The sequence below is a fragment of the Carettochelys insculpta genome, chromosome 16 (genome assembly GCF_033958435.1).
Source record: "Carettochelys insculpta isolate YL-2023 chromosome 16, ASM3395843v1, whole genome shotgun sequence".
NCBI classification, from domain to species: domain Eukaryota; kingdom Metazoa; phylum Chordata; order Testudines; family Carettochelyidae; genus Carettochelys; species Carettochelys insculpta.
The window spans coordinates 22,689,149-22,704,926 of NC_134152.1; the positions used below are offsets into that span (position 1 = coordinate 22,689,149).

Below are 15,778 nucleotides of genomic sequence, written 5' to 3' on the forward strand. Positions count from 1 at the left end.
CAAGATTATTTGTAGACATAGTTAAGATTAGAGATGGTGATTAGTGAGTAGGATGTTACACTGGTGCCTGGGAGAATTGTGCAGTTGTTTTGTTTAAGGCTGGAGTATTTTTAGACATCTAAGTGGCTTTTTCCTACTGTTTATATAATCCAATGCAGAGTTGAGTAGGGACTTATAACCGGAACAGCCACGTACAGCATTCCCTCAACTCCTGATACGGCACTATGGGCAGGAAAAACGGACTGAAAAGGAAGAAAGCGCTGGAGTCCCCAGTGCTGATAGAAACTAAAGCCTTTGGGACTAGGATAATAAATGGTGGCAGGCAACTAGCAGTGTGTGTGTTTGTCACAAGAGTTCTGCATGGCAGGGCTGCCATGACACCAGCACATGGTGATACTGTAGCTAATTTGTGAACCACATTATTAGACACTGTTCCTCTAAGGTAATCATGGTGTATACAAAAAAAGGGAAATTTCATAGTCAACACTGTCACAAATCACAGTGTCAAGTGGACATGGAAAGAGGATGCAACACATGGTGCCTAGATTACCTTCTACTTACCATGGCAACAAGTACTATTTAAATCTTAAAAGAGAATATATCAGATACAGGCTGATCATAGTTGCAATCAAATAAATGGGACAAGTGCTGTTGACATCTGCAGCATTTGGCCCATATTTGGTAAGAACACTTTTTTGAGGTGCTTGAAACAGTAAAGTCATAAAAGGCAGGGCAAATTTGCCACTTTGACTCTGACTTACATATCTTGGTCGCATTTAGATTCATGGAGATGTTTTCATCCAACATAATTGTTTTCAGAAAGAACATATTACAAAGTTGACAGATGGGACAATCCCTAGACCCTGAAGCTATTTTCAGATATTATTACTCTTTACTTTGGTTTGGTGTCATCACTGTGGTCTCAAACTAGGAGCACTAATGGAAATTGTCAGCTTAGGACACCTAGATCCACGTCCACACCCTTTAAACAACAAAGCAAATCCGATACTTCCAGTGTAGGGCTAAACTGTACCCAGAGAGACTCATTTGATTCCCCAGGGCCTGATTCAAAGTCCATCGATAAATTCATGGAGGTGAGGTCCATCAATGTCTATTAGCCAAGATGGGTAGGAATGGTGTCCCTGGCCTCTGTTTGTCAGAAACTGGGAATGTGTGCTAGGCAACAGACCACTTGGTGATGACCTGTTCTTTTGATTCCTCTGGGACATCTAGCATTGGCCACTGTTGGAAGATAGAATACATGGCTAGATGGACCTTTGCTCTATCCAAGTATGGCCGTTCTTACATTCGTATGGAAGTCAGTGGAGAGACTCAGTCTAGGTGAGACAAAGGTGATGCGGATAATTTGGGTGAAAACACCAGGCAGAAGTGGTGGAAATTACCTGGTCCTTTACCTGAGCGATATACCTCCCTTTTGATGCTGCATTCCACAACTCATGGATCTTATTGGATCTGGGTTGCTTCTGGGTGTCTAGCAGCAAGTTATAAACTTAAAAGAAAGCTTGTATTAGAACCATTTGGTGTTTAAGAAAGAATGGAAGGGAAGAAATATAACTAGGAGACCTGCAGCACCAGAAGCGTATAGGTTTAGTCTTTTAGCTTATGAGTTATTAGAAGGCAATTAACCAACCAACAGGATGCTAAGCTAATAAATACTTCTCATTTTAAAATGTGCTACTTGAAGTGCAGAAAACAACCACCATTCCTCTTCTCTGGAAATTAAATACAACCCACTAAGATTGTGGAACTGTGAAAGAATAATTGGGTTTTGAGCTCAGTAGGAAAAATAATTAATTCAGGAATTAAACTATAGAAATAGTTGCCATCTATTTTAGGATCTTATATGATGTTCATCATTGTACCATCTGAGCTCTGTTATTGTTTGATGAATAATATCACTTCCATTGTGGAAAACTGGCACATCTCCCAATCTTTTGTCTTTTTCTCTTTGATTTTCTGACTTTTGAAAAAATGTCATTGTCTAAGGCTAGCACTGAACACCCAAACTCCCTGGAGCAGTGAATTAGCAGTTCTGGAAAACTCAGCTCCTCTCAGCATGAGCACAGTTTTCTGAGGCCCTTGAAAGTCACTTTATTTCAGACATTAATAGGGGGATAGCATTTCACGTTGTAATGAGGGCAACAATCTCCTTCCACTACTGAAGTTATCAGGGGGAAAAACAATGAATCTGTTGAGTGGGGTTTAACCACAGGAGAGCAAAAAGCGAAAGACCATATCACATCCTCTGCTTTTATGCACTAACAGCAGGAGCATCTTCAAAAATAACCCAAATATTGTTGGTTGGAGGGCAGATAAGCCTACGTAGCAGCACGCACCTTCATTCCCTGGCGCCCTATAAAAGCCCCTGTGAGCGCTTTTGTGGATGCTACATGGGATATTATCAGGTGCATGGATGGGGCTTTGTGAGCGCAGGCATCAGCCTCTTCCCGGCCTGTGAGGAGTCTCTTACTGATTTTGACCCCAGTCCTGCAATAAGCTGTGCACAAGGAGAAACTTGCCTGCATAGAGCCCCTGCCAGAGTGGAGAACATTGAAGAAAGGGTCTTAGTCCACATGTCCAAATTCTCCAGCTCTGTCCTGTCACACCCCTCACCGGGAGCCTAGAAGGGAGCCAGGGGATGGGGAGCGGCAGACCCAGAACCATAAGCATTCATTTGGGACTGCAGTGGGAATTTTACTTGTGCAATGACTGAGCTCTGGCTGTTGTCAAATCATGTAGCCACAATTACCCAAGTGTGACTGGATTAATTAATCTCAGCGTTTATTAGCATCTGCAGAGATTTGCTTTCTCTCCTATGGCTCCGCCCTGTGCAGTTGCCATTTATGAAATGCACAGTCAGAAAGTGGCTTGCTAGATAACAGGTCATGCAAAACAGATGGCAAAACAGCTCTGTCTTTCTCCGGGGCGTGAATTTAAACAGGGGTCTGAATTGTCTGTTACTGTTGTGAACAAAAATGATCTTCTGGTCTTAAAATCTGAACAGTTTGTCTATCTGCTTATATTTTGTTTAAACCCTGACCTTGGAGTTACATAGGAAAGCTACAGTCATGGATATTGTGAAATCCAACCTCTTAAAAAAAAAAAAAAAAAAAAAAAAAAAAACCTGCTAGTTATATAATCCATTAATTTACAGCCACACGTACAACAGCAGCAGAGTTTCTCCCAAGCCTGGTAAGACATTTCAATATGAAGTGGAATAGTGTGAAACTTCCTTTCAGCACAGAAAGAAAAGGTTCATTCTCACTATTCGGGAGGCTTAAAAAGTTCAGTTCTCAGCTCTCCTGTTAGAACAAAAATCGCCAAGCAGGCTTGAAAAATCAGTTCATTTGATGCTGAATCGTTTAAGCTGAAGTTTTTAGACTGGGAAACAAAAATAAAGACTACCAAACACCCAGCTTTTAGAACTTGATGGTGTTTTTGTTTGGCCTTTTGTGTGCTGCCTGTTTTATTTTGTGACATAACTAACAATAAGGTATGAGATGTCCTGTAGTTTCTTTCTTTCTCAAGTAGGTTTTGCTTTGTCTCCAATTAAAATTTGCAACAAAAAACCTGTTTTATCAGAAGGATTAACATTCCAAATGAAAGTGGGCCTTTTCATTTTGAGATACTATGATTACTCAGAGATCAGTATTTTGTGCTATAAAAGCCAATAAATATGTCTTTATAACAGAAACCTATAATTTTGGAGCCCTGTATAAAAATAATTTTATGTAACTCTCTAGTTTTAAGTCACTGAAGAGATATAGCCAACAATTTAAAATTCAGGCCCATGCTAGACAGTAAGTCATCTTTCATACCATGCACTTACTGTATAGCTGGATCTGGGCACTACATGAGTCAGCCAGGCCTACCACAGAATGCAATTGCAGTTACATGGGTAGTCTCTGTCTCAGTCTCAATAGACAGACAACATCATCATCACCACCATTCTCATCAAATATGTAACATAAATGTATTTCATTTGCCAATGGCTGTTTTCACTGAATTCCCCTGTTCCTGGGTTAAATACGGAACAGATAAACCCTGTGTGCCACAGTGTGTAATTTTAATGAGGCCAGTCGTTTTTTCATCACTGGATATTGCTGGCTCTCTTTGTCTATGTTAATGATCCAGTCATCACAGAGTCATCAAATTGGAAGGAACTATGAGAGGTCATCAAGTCCAGTCCCTTGCATTCACAGAAATACAGTAGAACCTTGATTATCTGTCATCTCTGGGGAACAGGGGTTACTGAATAATCAAATTTTCCAGTTAGTCAAGTGGGGCCAGTGGCCCTGCTTGGCTGACCCTCGTGGGGGAGGGGGAAGTCCTGCTCCCCAGGGCTGAGGGAGCTGCTCCCCTGCCACCAGCCCCAGGAGGGACCAGCACTAACCTGGCATCACCCCATGGCAGCTGGCGCCACTCTGCCAGGCACAGCTGGGAAGTCATGGAACATTAGAACTGGAAGGGACCTTGAGAGGCCATCAAGTCCAGTCCCCTGCCCTCTGGCAGGACCAAACACCATCTCGATCATCCCCAATAGATGTCTATCTAACCTGCTCTTAAATATCTCCAGTGATGGAGATTCCACAACCTCCCTAAGTAACTTATTCCAGTGTTCAACCACTCTGACAGATAGGAAGGTTTTTTCTAATGTCTAATCTAAACCTCCCTTGCTGCATCTTAAGCCCATTGCTACTTGTCCTATGCTCAGAGGCCAAGGAGAACAATTTTTCTCCCTCCTGCTTGTAACCCTCGCTCAGGTACATGAAAACCACCGCCATGTCCCCTCTAAATCTTGTCTTTTCTAAACTAAACAAGCCCAGTGTTTTCAGTCTTCCCTCACAGCTCATGTTCTCTAGACCTTTAATCATTCTTGCTGTTCTCTGGACCTTTCCAATTTCCTCATGTCTTTCTTGAAATGTGGTGCCCAGAACTGGACACAATACTCCAAATGAGGCCTAATTAGCACTGAGTAGAGTGGAAGAATGACTTCTTGTGTCTTGCTCACAACCCTCCTGTTAATACATTCCAGAATCACGTTTGCTTTTTTGGCAACAGCATCACACTGTTGACTCATATTTAACTTGTTGACTACTATGCCCACTAAGTCCTTTTCCATAGTACTCCTTCCTAGACAGCCGCTTCCCATTCTATATGTATGAAGCTGGATGTTTCTTCCTAAGTGGAGTGCTTTGCATTTGTCCTTATTACACTTCATCCTGTTTACCTCAGACTATTTCTCCAGTTTGTCCAGATCATTTGGAATTATAAGCCTGTCCTTCAAAGAAGTTGCAGCCCCTCCCAGCTTGGTATCATCTGTAAATGTAATAAGCATACTCTCTATACCAATATCTAAATCGTTGATGAAGATATTGAATAGAACTGGTCCCAGAAGAGTGAGTGCCGGTTAACAGAATGTGCCCGTTAATGGTGTGCCAGATAACACAGGTTTTACTGTATTATCTGACTTACCCTGACGATGGCTGAGGGCAAGGGGGAGGAGACTAAATCTCCCAATTGTTCCTAGTGAGAAGACCAGCGATCTAAATCAGAATTACCCGCACATCCCCCACCACAAAGTCTGACTTCCGTGGGAGCAAGCTGGATAACCACTTGGTACCTCTGCTAAAGAAGGGCAGGTGCCAGGGAAAAGGAGCCTTAGTGCTGGACAAGGGAGGGAAGGAGGTGTGCGGCAGAGTGCAGAAAGCTACTAAGGGACACGCTGATCATGGGGGTATGGATCAGCTCTCCCAAAGAAAGCTGACTGGGGAGGTAGAGCTAATGAGTTGATCAGGCTGGGGTGGCTGGTGAGTCAGTTAGCCATCAACCAAGGTCTATACAAGAAGACACAGGAAGGGATTAAGGGAGTGAGGACCTGAGCTGACTGAATCTACTGCCTGCTAAGGAAGGGAGACTGTAGTTCCTCTCTGTCCCTGTGGGAAAGAGCAAGAAGCACTTGCAAACACTTGCTGCAGGAGTGTAGAGTGGTGATCATGTTAGAAATAAAGTCACACAAAGTTGCCACTTACTGAAAAGCATCAGAGGTTTCCGGGACACAAGAGGATGGGCTAGACCAGGGGTCAACAACCTTTCCAAGGCAGGATGCTGAAATTTGATCTTTTGACCTCTATCTACAGGATAAGTCACTAGGGCTACGTCTACACGTGCAGCCAACATCGAAATAGTCTATTTCGATGAATAACGTCTACACGTCCTCTAGGGCCGGCAACGTCGATGTTCAACTTCGACGTTGCTCAGCCCAACATCGAAATAGGCGCAGCGAGGGAACGTCTACACGTCAAAGCAGCACACATCGAAATAGGGATGCCAGGCACAGCTGCAGACAGGGTCACAGGGCGGACTCAACAGCCAGCCGCTCCCTTAAAGGGCCCCTCCCAGACACAGTTGCACTAAACAACACAAGATACACAGAGCTGACAACTGGTTGCAGACCCTGTGGCTGCAGCATAGATCCCCAGCTGCCGCAGCAGCAGCCAGAAGCCCTGGGCTAAGGGCTGCTGCCCACGGTGACCATAGAGCCCCGCAGGGGCTGGAGAGAGAGCATCTCTCAACCCCCCAGCTGATGGCTGCCATGGAGGACCCAGCAATTTCGACGTTGCGGGACGCGGATCGTCTACACGGTCCCTACTTCGACGTTGAACGTCGAAGTAGGGCGCTATTCCTATCTCCTCATGAGGTTAGCAACTTCGACGTCTCGCCGCCTAACGTCGAAGTTAACTTCAAAATAGCGCCCGACGCGTGTAGACGCGACGGGCGCTATTTTGAAGTTGGTGCCGCTACTTCGAAGTAGCGTGCACGTGTAGACGCAGCTTAGCAGTCCTACTTACAACAGCTTCATTAATGAATAAATGAAGATGCAGAGCTTCACCGTTTAGGTGGTGGTTGGTAGCATTAGCTGGATTTTAGTTAATCCACAAACAGGCTGGCTTTGACCAAGCTGAATGGGGGAGGTGGGGAGGGGCTGGGCTCCCACTTAGCATGCCAATGCGAATTGGCTTGTGTGCCACTCTAGGCATGTGCCAGGGGTTGATGACCCCTGGGACAGACCATGTCCACGCCATAACCTGCTGGTCCAACCCCCTTTCTCTGCATGGGAAAATATGAAAAGCGCCCCTCTTAAAGATCTCCTAACTAGCATCTGGGGAGAAAAACATGTGTAGAGGCCTCCCTGAATTATATGGTATCCATTCTGGGAAATGTTGGAGGTTTTGTCGCAGTCAATAACTGCACGTCTCACTCATCTGAAATGCTAGGTTTGTAATTGCCACCACTACTGCATCTGGGAACATAACGGATAGTAAATGACTGACCGTGGCGAATACTCTTGTTCCTAATTATTGCATTTGGGTTCTGTCAAATGCAAATTAAGTGCGGAAAACAGTAACGGGAGAAAATACATTAAACGGCAGGTGTGTTATGACCACAACAGATGATAAGAGGGCATTTTATTACACAGTCTTCCCTTATTTCTCCCCAACTTCCGCTTCAAAATGAAAGTCTACTTTTTCTAGTTTGAACTCTAGAATTAGGGAACAATCTTGAAAGTCTTTGCTCTCACACATAGCTTCAACTCATACACGTAGCCCTATTAAAATTAATGGAGCCACACATATGAATAAAGGTAGAAAGGGTGAGGCCCATATATTATACTGCAGGGAATGCTGTGCTGTGTTCATTAGAAAAGAGGCCCAGGATTCAGGACTACTGAGTATTATTTCCAGTTCTGTCATTAAATCACCATATTACCTTAAACAAATCATTTAAAGGCCTTGGGCCAGATCCTCAAAGGTGTTTATTCTCTATCTTTGTTTGATACCACCTGGAGTTAGATGCCTCAATGCCTTTGAGCATCTGCGCCTCTATGCTTCCATTTACCCATCTGTAAAACGCTGATAACGTTGCTTATTTCAGTGATTAATATTTGTGAAGCCCCTTATCATCTTTGGACAAATGGGCTATAGAGATGCAAAGTGCCATAGTCTTGGCTTTATTTCTATTATATGACAGATGGTTGGACTTCAAGGTACTGTAATCAGCTTCACTGGTAAAGATGAACGCTGCCCAGTCTCAAGAATGCTACTTCTATGGGGAAAATCAGGATTCATCTTCTAAACACCAGTGGTGAAAGCCCAGCCTCATTTAAGTGAACTGCAAAGTTTTCTTTAACTTCTGTGTGAACAGAGTTAAACAGGGGGTGGAGACGTATATAGTAGATGAAAGAAACCCAGGGGCCTTTGTGGGGCAAGGGATAGCACAGTGGTTTGAGCATTAGCCTGCTAAATCCAAGGTTGTGAGCTCACTCTTGAGGAGGCCATTTAGGGGCCTAGAGGAAAACAGATTTAAAAAAAACTGTCAGGGTAGTGCTTGGTCCTGCCAAGAGGGCAAGGGACTGGACTTGATGACTTCCCAAGGTCCCTTCCAGCTCTATGAGATATGTATCTCCATACAGTATATTAAAATAATGGGGTAAATGGCACAGTCACCCTTCTGGAAAACCAAGGCACCTAGTTGTACAGCTGCTGCTATTAAGTATGTGGAAATCTGTACATGTAGTCTATTGGGATGAACTTTGCCTTCTCATTTCTGTCCTGCTGAAGCTGCTGTCTCAGCTTGTAATTATTAACTACCTATCCTGTGGTGGAAGTGCAGCTGTGCATCTCTGCTGTAATTCAGACTGAGAGACACCGCCTTGGGGACCTGGGAGCTATTGGAAATGTCGACTCGGTATCACAAAGCCGCTGTGGATGGCAACCTAGAACTGTTGAAAGAAGCCACCAGAAAAGATCTCAATACTGCAGATGAAGATGGAATGACTCCCACCCTCCTGGCAACTTACCACGGGCACCTGGAGGCAGTGGAAGTCATATGCAGGAGAGGGTAAGTAGAGCAGCGCTTGGCCTCTCAAAGCTTGCAGAATAAGATTATAGCTGGTGTAGGCTGAACCTTGCTAGTCTGGCACCCTTGGGACCTGACCAGTGCCAAGTGAGAGAATCTGACAGACCAGGGTGAGGTCAATATTGTCTACTGCCATTACCAACACTTCCACTACTTACTGGGCTCTTAGAAGACATTTGGGGTAAATTACACTAAATAACAGCACAGAACACTGACAGCCAGGACTGGTGGCTGTAAACAAATTTTATGGGACCACAGGAAGCTTGGCCACAGCAATGACAAGTGGTCTCCCAGCTAACTGAACTCATGCCAGGTTAGGGAGGTTGCCAGACAAGAGAATTCCTGATTAGAAAAGTTTAACCTGCAGTTGGTCTCCATTAAACCAGATTGTGAAGCAAATAAGATCATTCCTTGCTCTGTAACTGTCTTGGATGTGCTGCTGGGATTGTAGAGGTAGTACAATTGGGACTTCATATTTAAACAAATATTTGTGGCTTATTTTATACCTGGCTTCAATATGAGAGGGGATCACGCCTTTGTTTTAATACAGTAGGGTCTGAAGATTAGTGAACTTAAAGTCTGCAAATTCAATTATTTGCAAGCATCCAAGTGTCCACTTCCCCCGTGGCCCTGGGCAGGAGTGCCAGCATCCACCGTGTCCTCTGGGGTCCTGGGCAGGAGTGCTGGCAGCTGGGCTCCAGGTAGGAGCCATATTTGCAAAATTCAGCAATCGCAAGGGTCCTCAGCACAGAACCCTCGCAAATGTTGAGACCCTACTGTATTCCTTTGCAACTGATTTAGCAGAGAAATGCCTTCTACTGAGGTCAGCATCAGCCAACAATACACTTTATCAAAACACTAATGCTGCATGTTTCTAAAGTGCAGATATTTTGTAAATTTAAATACCTAACAATGTTGCTGTGATTATCAGATGGAAACCAGAACTGTCAGTTAAAGAGGCATGAACACAAACTTATTTCCCTGCTGTTTGTTGCATTAGAAATGGCCATAATGCCTGGGTAGCACTCAGTGCTGTTGTTAGAGTTTAGTTGGTAGTCTTGCAGATGGAAAGACTTCAATTCATTATTGAGTAACCTTCCAGAAGCTTTCTCTACATCAGTACTTGGTAGCAGCAATATTTCTAATTCTAATAACTAAGTGTATCGATAGCAAAAAAACCCACAAACAAACAAAAAAAACAGAAAAAAAACCCATAAAAAGTCACTCCCACCTCCAGATTACCCACTGTGCTCTGTTCTCCCCGAGTTTGTCTTTTCAACTCTGATCCCACAATGAGATTCACCAAAGGATATCTTTTTTTCTGTGCTGGGTTCCTTTGAAACAAATATTCTTTCTAGTATGAGAGGGAAATTAAATCAAACAATACTTTTGTACTGGCTATAATAAATCAGAGGGAAGATTAGAAAACCAAAGAAAAATTAATAGTTGCTAAGATTCGTTTTGCCTTTTTCTTAAAACTACAAAGTGAACTATTAAATGCAGATGCATTTTGTGCATGATAAAGCTTAACAGCTAGAGGTTGGCTCACTGATCTTAGGTGAGGCAGTAATAATATTTTAAGAGCCATAAAGGAGACCTTTAAACTGTATGGTTATCGTTATAAACTCAGGAGAAGTAAAAATAGAATGGCTGAGCTGGTATAAATTGATCTACCTTTACTGAAGTTAGCAGAATTATTGCAGTTTACAGCAGCTGATTTTTTTGACCCATAGTTTAGAAGATAGAAAAAAAGGTGCAAGTAACAGAGAAAAAAAAGATAAGATTATATTTTCCTAGCTTCTAATGTCCCAGGTATGATGTATAAGTCAGGGCATGTGTCGCAGAGCATCCAAACTTCCACAAGATTTTTTCCCTCTTCATTTTTAATCTGATGTCTTTTGAATTCAAATCAGCTTGAAACATGACAACTCCGGGATGCTGTTGCCATCCAAAGCCTCAAATGGTTGTGACAGTTTTCAGGAACCTGCCATCCTTTTTAATGTGAGTTTCCGTGACTTTGTACATGGACTCATGGACACAGTGTTCTAGTCTGAAAAATGTCCATTTGGGTTTCTGGAAGATGCTAAGTTTTGGAATGAGGCTCCAGTCATTTTTGGTAGCTATTATTTTTAATAACATCTTATCTTTGAAAGCACAGCAGCTTTCTACAGTTTCCTGAAAAGGACACTCACAGATAGGGATTTTTTTTCATCAGAATGGCTGCAGATTTTCAGGCTCTGAAGCTTGGAACGTATTCATACTAACATAAAATAAAACCACAGTAATAATGAGCCATTGTCATCCACACTGCATTTTGCCTTAAGAGTCACAGAGAGGTAGCCGTGTTAGTCTGTCTTCACAAAACAAACAAGCAGTCCTGTAGCACTTTGAAGGCAAACAAAATAATTTATTAGGCGATGAGCTTTTGCGGGGCAGGGCCACTTCTTCAGATCTGGAAATTCTGAGAAAAGTAAACTGACATCACGAGAATTTAACAGAAAGATAGAAAAAATGTTAAATTCTCTGGTGTCAGTTTACTTTTCTCAGAATTTCCAGATCTGATCAAGTGGGTCTGTCCCACAAAAGTTCATCACCTAATAAATCATTGTTAGTCTTTAAAGTGCTACAGGACTGCTTGTTTGTTTTACCTTAACAGTCACTAAGGAAACATTGTGCTTGTTCCCTGAGTACTGCACAAGTGGAGAAGCAAACCAGAAAACTCTCCCGCTATTTGCAACCCCAATGACTGAGAGAATCAGCTCCTTTGAGTTGGTGGGCCCATTTCCTCCTAGTGCCAGGAGTGCAAGACAGATGAAAGAGGGCAAACCCATAACCATGTACCTCATTTTATCCATAGCCCCACCGAGCTGAGTGAGAACCAGTGCCCAGTTTGCAAAGTGCTTTGATACGGTAGGATGAAAGGCATCATAAGGAAACAAAATTACAAATGACCAATAGTTGAAATTACAGACATAAGCAGCTACCTTCTTAATGTGCATCACAATGATAGAAAGGATGACCTAGTAAGGATGCTAGCCTTACTGGGTTTAATGGACTACTTCATCACAGGCTTTGCCTGGGGTGATGGAAAAGCCATTTAGTCTCTCAGGCTATGTCTAGATTATTGTTGCTATTTTGGAATACAAATGTATCCCAAAATAGCAACTCCACAGTTACTGACCAAGCTCGAAGCACTATTCTGAGCACAGTATTCCATTTCCTCTACCCCTCGTTGTGAAGAGGTAGCAGAAACCTCAAAATAGCCACTTTTTTCCAACTTTGGTGCCATTTGGACAAAGCCAAGTTTGAAGTAAATTAACTCAAAATAAATTACACAATTTCTGCAACTCTAATTGCATAAGCTACTCCAAGTTATGGCTACAGTATAGCCATACCCTCAGTGTTTCAGTTCTCTAGCTGTAAAGTGCAGGGTGGTAAAACTGGGCTACATCGCAGGGGTGGTGAGGATATACTGAAAGTCATGAGGCCCTCAGATACCATAGTAATGAGGGCTGAATGAATAACTTAGAATTAAAGGTGAATCATTTAAAGCATCTCTTCCAGCAACATCTGAGCCTAGAGATTGATACCTGCTGGCGATTTTGTGATGATATAGTCTCTTTCATTCATAATAGGTGAACCATGCTCTGAAATTTAAAAGCTACAGAAAAATGTGACTACCGTATACTGGGTGAAAATATGCACAAAATGTAGTTATCTTCTGAGCCACTATTAACATCATTTCAGTCTGCCAAATATGAGAGAGAAAAGATTTCAATTTTTTTCTAGCATATAGACATCATGTGAAATTAATGCAAGAGGGAGAAAAACTGTATTTGTCACTGACTTGAATTTAACTGAACTGATGTGACAATTTTATTTTCAAATGAGTTTCTGCTTTTAAAAGCCCAGGGGCAAAAACAGCCTAAAACAACAGAGGAGCTGATTTAATGTCATTGTAGACCAACGTGTAGTATCACGGCTTTGTTCCTAATCATTCACCTATTAACTATAATAAAGTTGCTTCCATGGATACTGCAAGTATGCCCTGAGGCCGTCAAATACAGTAGTTTCCACCCATCGTGTCTGCGTTTTACATTTTAAAGGAAAGGCCCATTAACAATTCTTAAAAACATTTTGTGTGAAATCCTGGTCCCACTGAATTCCATGAGAATTTTTCCATTGACTTCAGTGGGGCTAGAATGTCACTGAATCTACCTCCAGATCTGAGCCTACTTCCACTGAAGTCAGTCAGAAAGCTCTCTGAGGGGCCCAGCTGATACACTATTCCTGACTGGCTTCCCTTTGCTGAAGAGGAGGATGTCTTTTGTTGCTGGCCTGCGCCCGACATGACACTCCCACGTTGGCTCAGTCATACTAGCTGGCTTGATAGCAGGTGCGGCATGGCCTCACCCATTCCAAACACACAAAGCCAAGATCCAGAAAGCCCGGGGCAGGATACAAAGGAGGTTTCTTGTGCCTGGGTGGGCCTGTAGGCTGGGTCACATTCTATCCCAGTTCACCCAGGGCCACCGGGGGAGTTGGTGTTACAGCTGGGACTAGAGCTCAAGCCACACGTCTACCCATCTTCGGTCCTGGCATAAGCGCCAATAAAGATGATGGCAGACCTGATGACAGAGGCGAAAGGGGGCAGTTGGCCTGGGGCTCCTGGCTGCCACTGCCACTACTGACTGTGGCAGCCAGATCCCCAGGCCCTTTAAACCACTCACTGCCAGAGTGCCATTCCGCATGCTCTGCATGTATCAGAGGGCTGTGGGGAGGCGGGGGGCCTGCACCACACTCCATGAGGCTCTGAGGTATGGGGTGGGTGCTAGATCCAGGTGACACTGAGGGCTGGATGCCTCTACCCCAACCCCTTCCACTTGAGACCCCACCCCTTTTGGGAGTGTGGAGCCAGGCCTCCCACCACACCTTGTCCAGGGGCCCATGAAAACTCTTGGCCTCCCTTGGTAGGAGAGCTGTATCTACTTACAGCAGGGCTGAGTTTGACGCTGGATCACAGCTCATTCCCTCTGTGCTGAGTGCTGTGACATGCTCACCTTCCTCCTATTTTGCTTTTCAGTGGTGACCCTGACAAGTGTGACATCTGGGGGAACACCCCTCTCCACCATGCGGCTTCTAATGGTCACGTCCACTGCCTTTCATTCTTGATTAACTTTGGTGCCAATATCTTTGCTCTGGATAATGATCTGCGCACTCCTCTGGATGCCGCTGCCAGCCGGGACCGGCATGAATGTGTCAGAATCCTGGACAAAGCTGCTACTGAACAGAATATAATGAATCCCAAGAGAGTCGCCAGACTCAAGGCCCAAGCTCCGAAGAATGCAGAGAAACAAATCAAAGAATGTGAAAAGCGCCAAATGAAACACCAACATGAAATGACCAGGATTTACAACAAAGAAAAATACGGATCGGTGAGTTCTGCCCATGCGAGTACCTCCAGGACAAAGGTGTCCAATTTCTTTATTCCAAGTACATTGAGCTCTTTCCCTAAAAACCTGAAGGACACATTCAGGATGAAGGTGAAAAAGAAAGATGAAAACCCAAGCGATCGGGAAGCACAAAGCAACGGCGAGGAAGATACCAGGGTGGGCCGAACTACTGTGATGAGCGTATTTAGTGAAAAAGATGAAGATGAATTATGTAATGACTTTAAAGGGAAAAATACCTCTGAAGATGATGGTGAGCAGGAGCATGTATCCATTTTCAAACGGCCTGGTCTTGGCAATATTGTGTTTAGAAGGCATTTGGCTGCAGGGTTAAATGCTGAGGAGATGCTCTCTGAGAAAGAAGAAATAAGTTTTAAAATGCCAACTGAGCTTTTTCAGGATGAAAGGGATGAAAGCGCCAGTGAACTAGACACTAACAATGATTTTGAGGTCTCTTGGAATGAGGATGAAATTGGATTGGATGATGATGAAGCAGAGAGCACCCCTCTGGAAGTATTTCTGGCCTCGCAGAGCCTGAATGAGTTTGTTCCTGTCTTCATGAGAGAAAAGATTGATTTAGATGCCCTCATGCTATGTTCTGATGAAGACCTCCTGAGCATACAAATACAGCTCGGCCCAAGAAAGAAAGTCCTCAGTGCAGCAGATAGAAGAAAGCAGGCATTGGAAAAACCTGGAAAGCTTGTAGACACCCGCCTATAAATAAATGTTCCTGTTGGAATAACTGTGCCTTAATTCATCCTCCTTTTGCTACTTTAAAGCCAGGTGTGGTGCTTCTCTGGCATCCACTGCTGGAAAAACGAAATGGTTTCCAGCTAAGTATGCATAATGGGGCCATTACAGAACATCAGTTTGAATGGATGGGTTGTACAGCCTGAAAAAAAGAAAGAGTATGGAGATAGGTAGCAAAGGAAGGGCCAGAGGATGTTGTGAAAGCCAAGACTATTACAGGGTTCAAAAAAGAACTAAACACGTTCATGGAGGCTAGATCCTTCAATGGCTATTTGCCAGGATGAGCAGGGATCGTGCCCCTAGGCTCCATTAGCCAAAAACTGGGAATGGGTGACGGGATAGATTGATGATTTTCTGTTCTTTTCACTCCCTCTGAAGAGCCTGGCATTGGCCAATGTCCTAAGATAGGATGCTGAACTAGACTGACCCAGTATGGCTTATAATAGTTCCAGGGCTGAAACCTTCCCACATAAAGCTCATGCTAGGCGTATCTTTTTAATAGTCTTAATAACTTAAAATATAAGTGACAGACAGTTACATAAAAGTCTTCCCTGCAATCCACAACCAATGCCCCACAAGGCATTTCCAGCAGCCAGAGAACTTTGATTTTCTGCACATTCAAAATAAGATAGTTTTTA

At 43.6% G+C, this 15,778-nt stretch overlaps 1 protein-coding gene across 1 annotated transcript; it reads left to right on the forward strand.

Annotated features, from left to right (window-relative positions):
• Positions 1 to 8,740: 8,740 nt before the first annotated feature.
• ANKS4B (ankyrin repeat and sterile alpha motif domain containing 4B) lies at positions 8,741 to 15,127 on the forward strand. The gene is made up of 2 exons (XM_075010847.1): positions 8,741 to 8,922; positions 14,024 to 15,127. The coding sequence occupies exons 1-2, from the start codon at positions 8,759 to 8,761 to the stop codon at positions 15,108 to 15,110; spliced, it is 1,251 nt and encodes a 416-aa protein (XP_074866948.1). The 5' UTR covers positions 8,741 to 8,758; the 3' UTR covers positions 15,111 to 15,127.
• The last annotated feature ends 651 nt before the right edge of the window (positions 15,128 to 15,778 follow it).

What these genes read in the sequence shown, in the direction of transcription:
- ANKS4B (XM_075010847.1), top strand. Translation starts at nt 8,759, where the DNA reads ATGTCGACTCGGTATCACAAAGCCGCTGTGGATGGCAACCTAGAACTG. An exon ending in GAAGTCATATGCAGGAGAGG is followed by an intron (nt 8,923 to 14,023) that starts GTAAGTAGAGCA and finishes TTTGCTTTTCAG; the next exon opens with TGGTGACCCTGACAAGTGTG.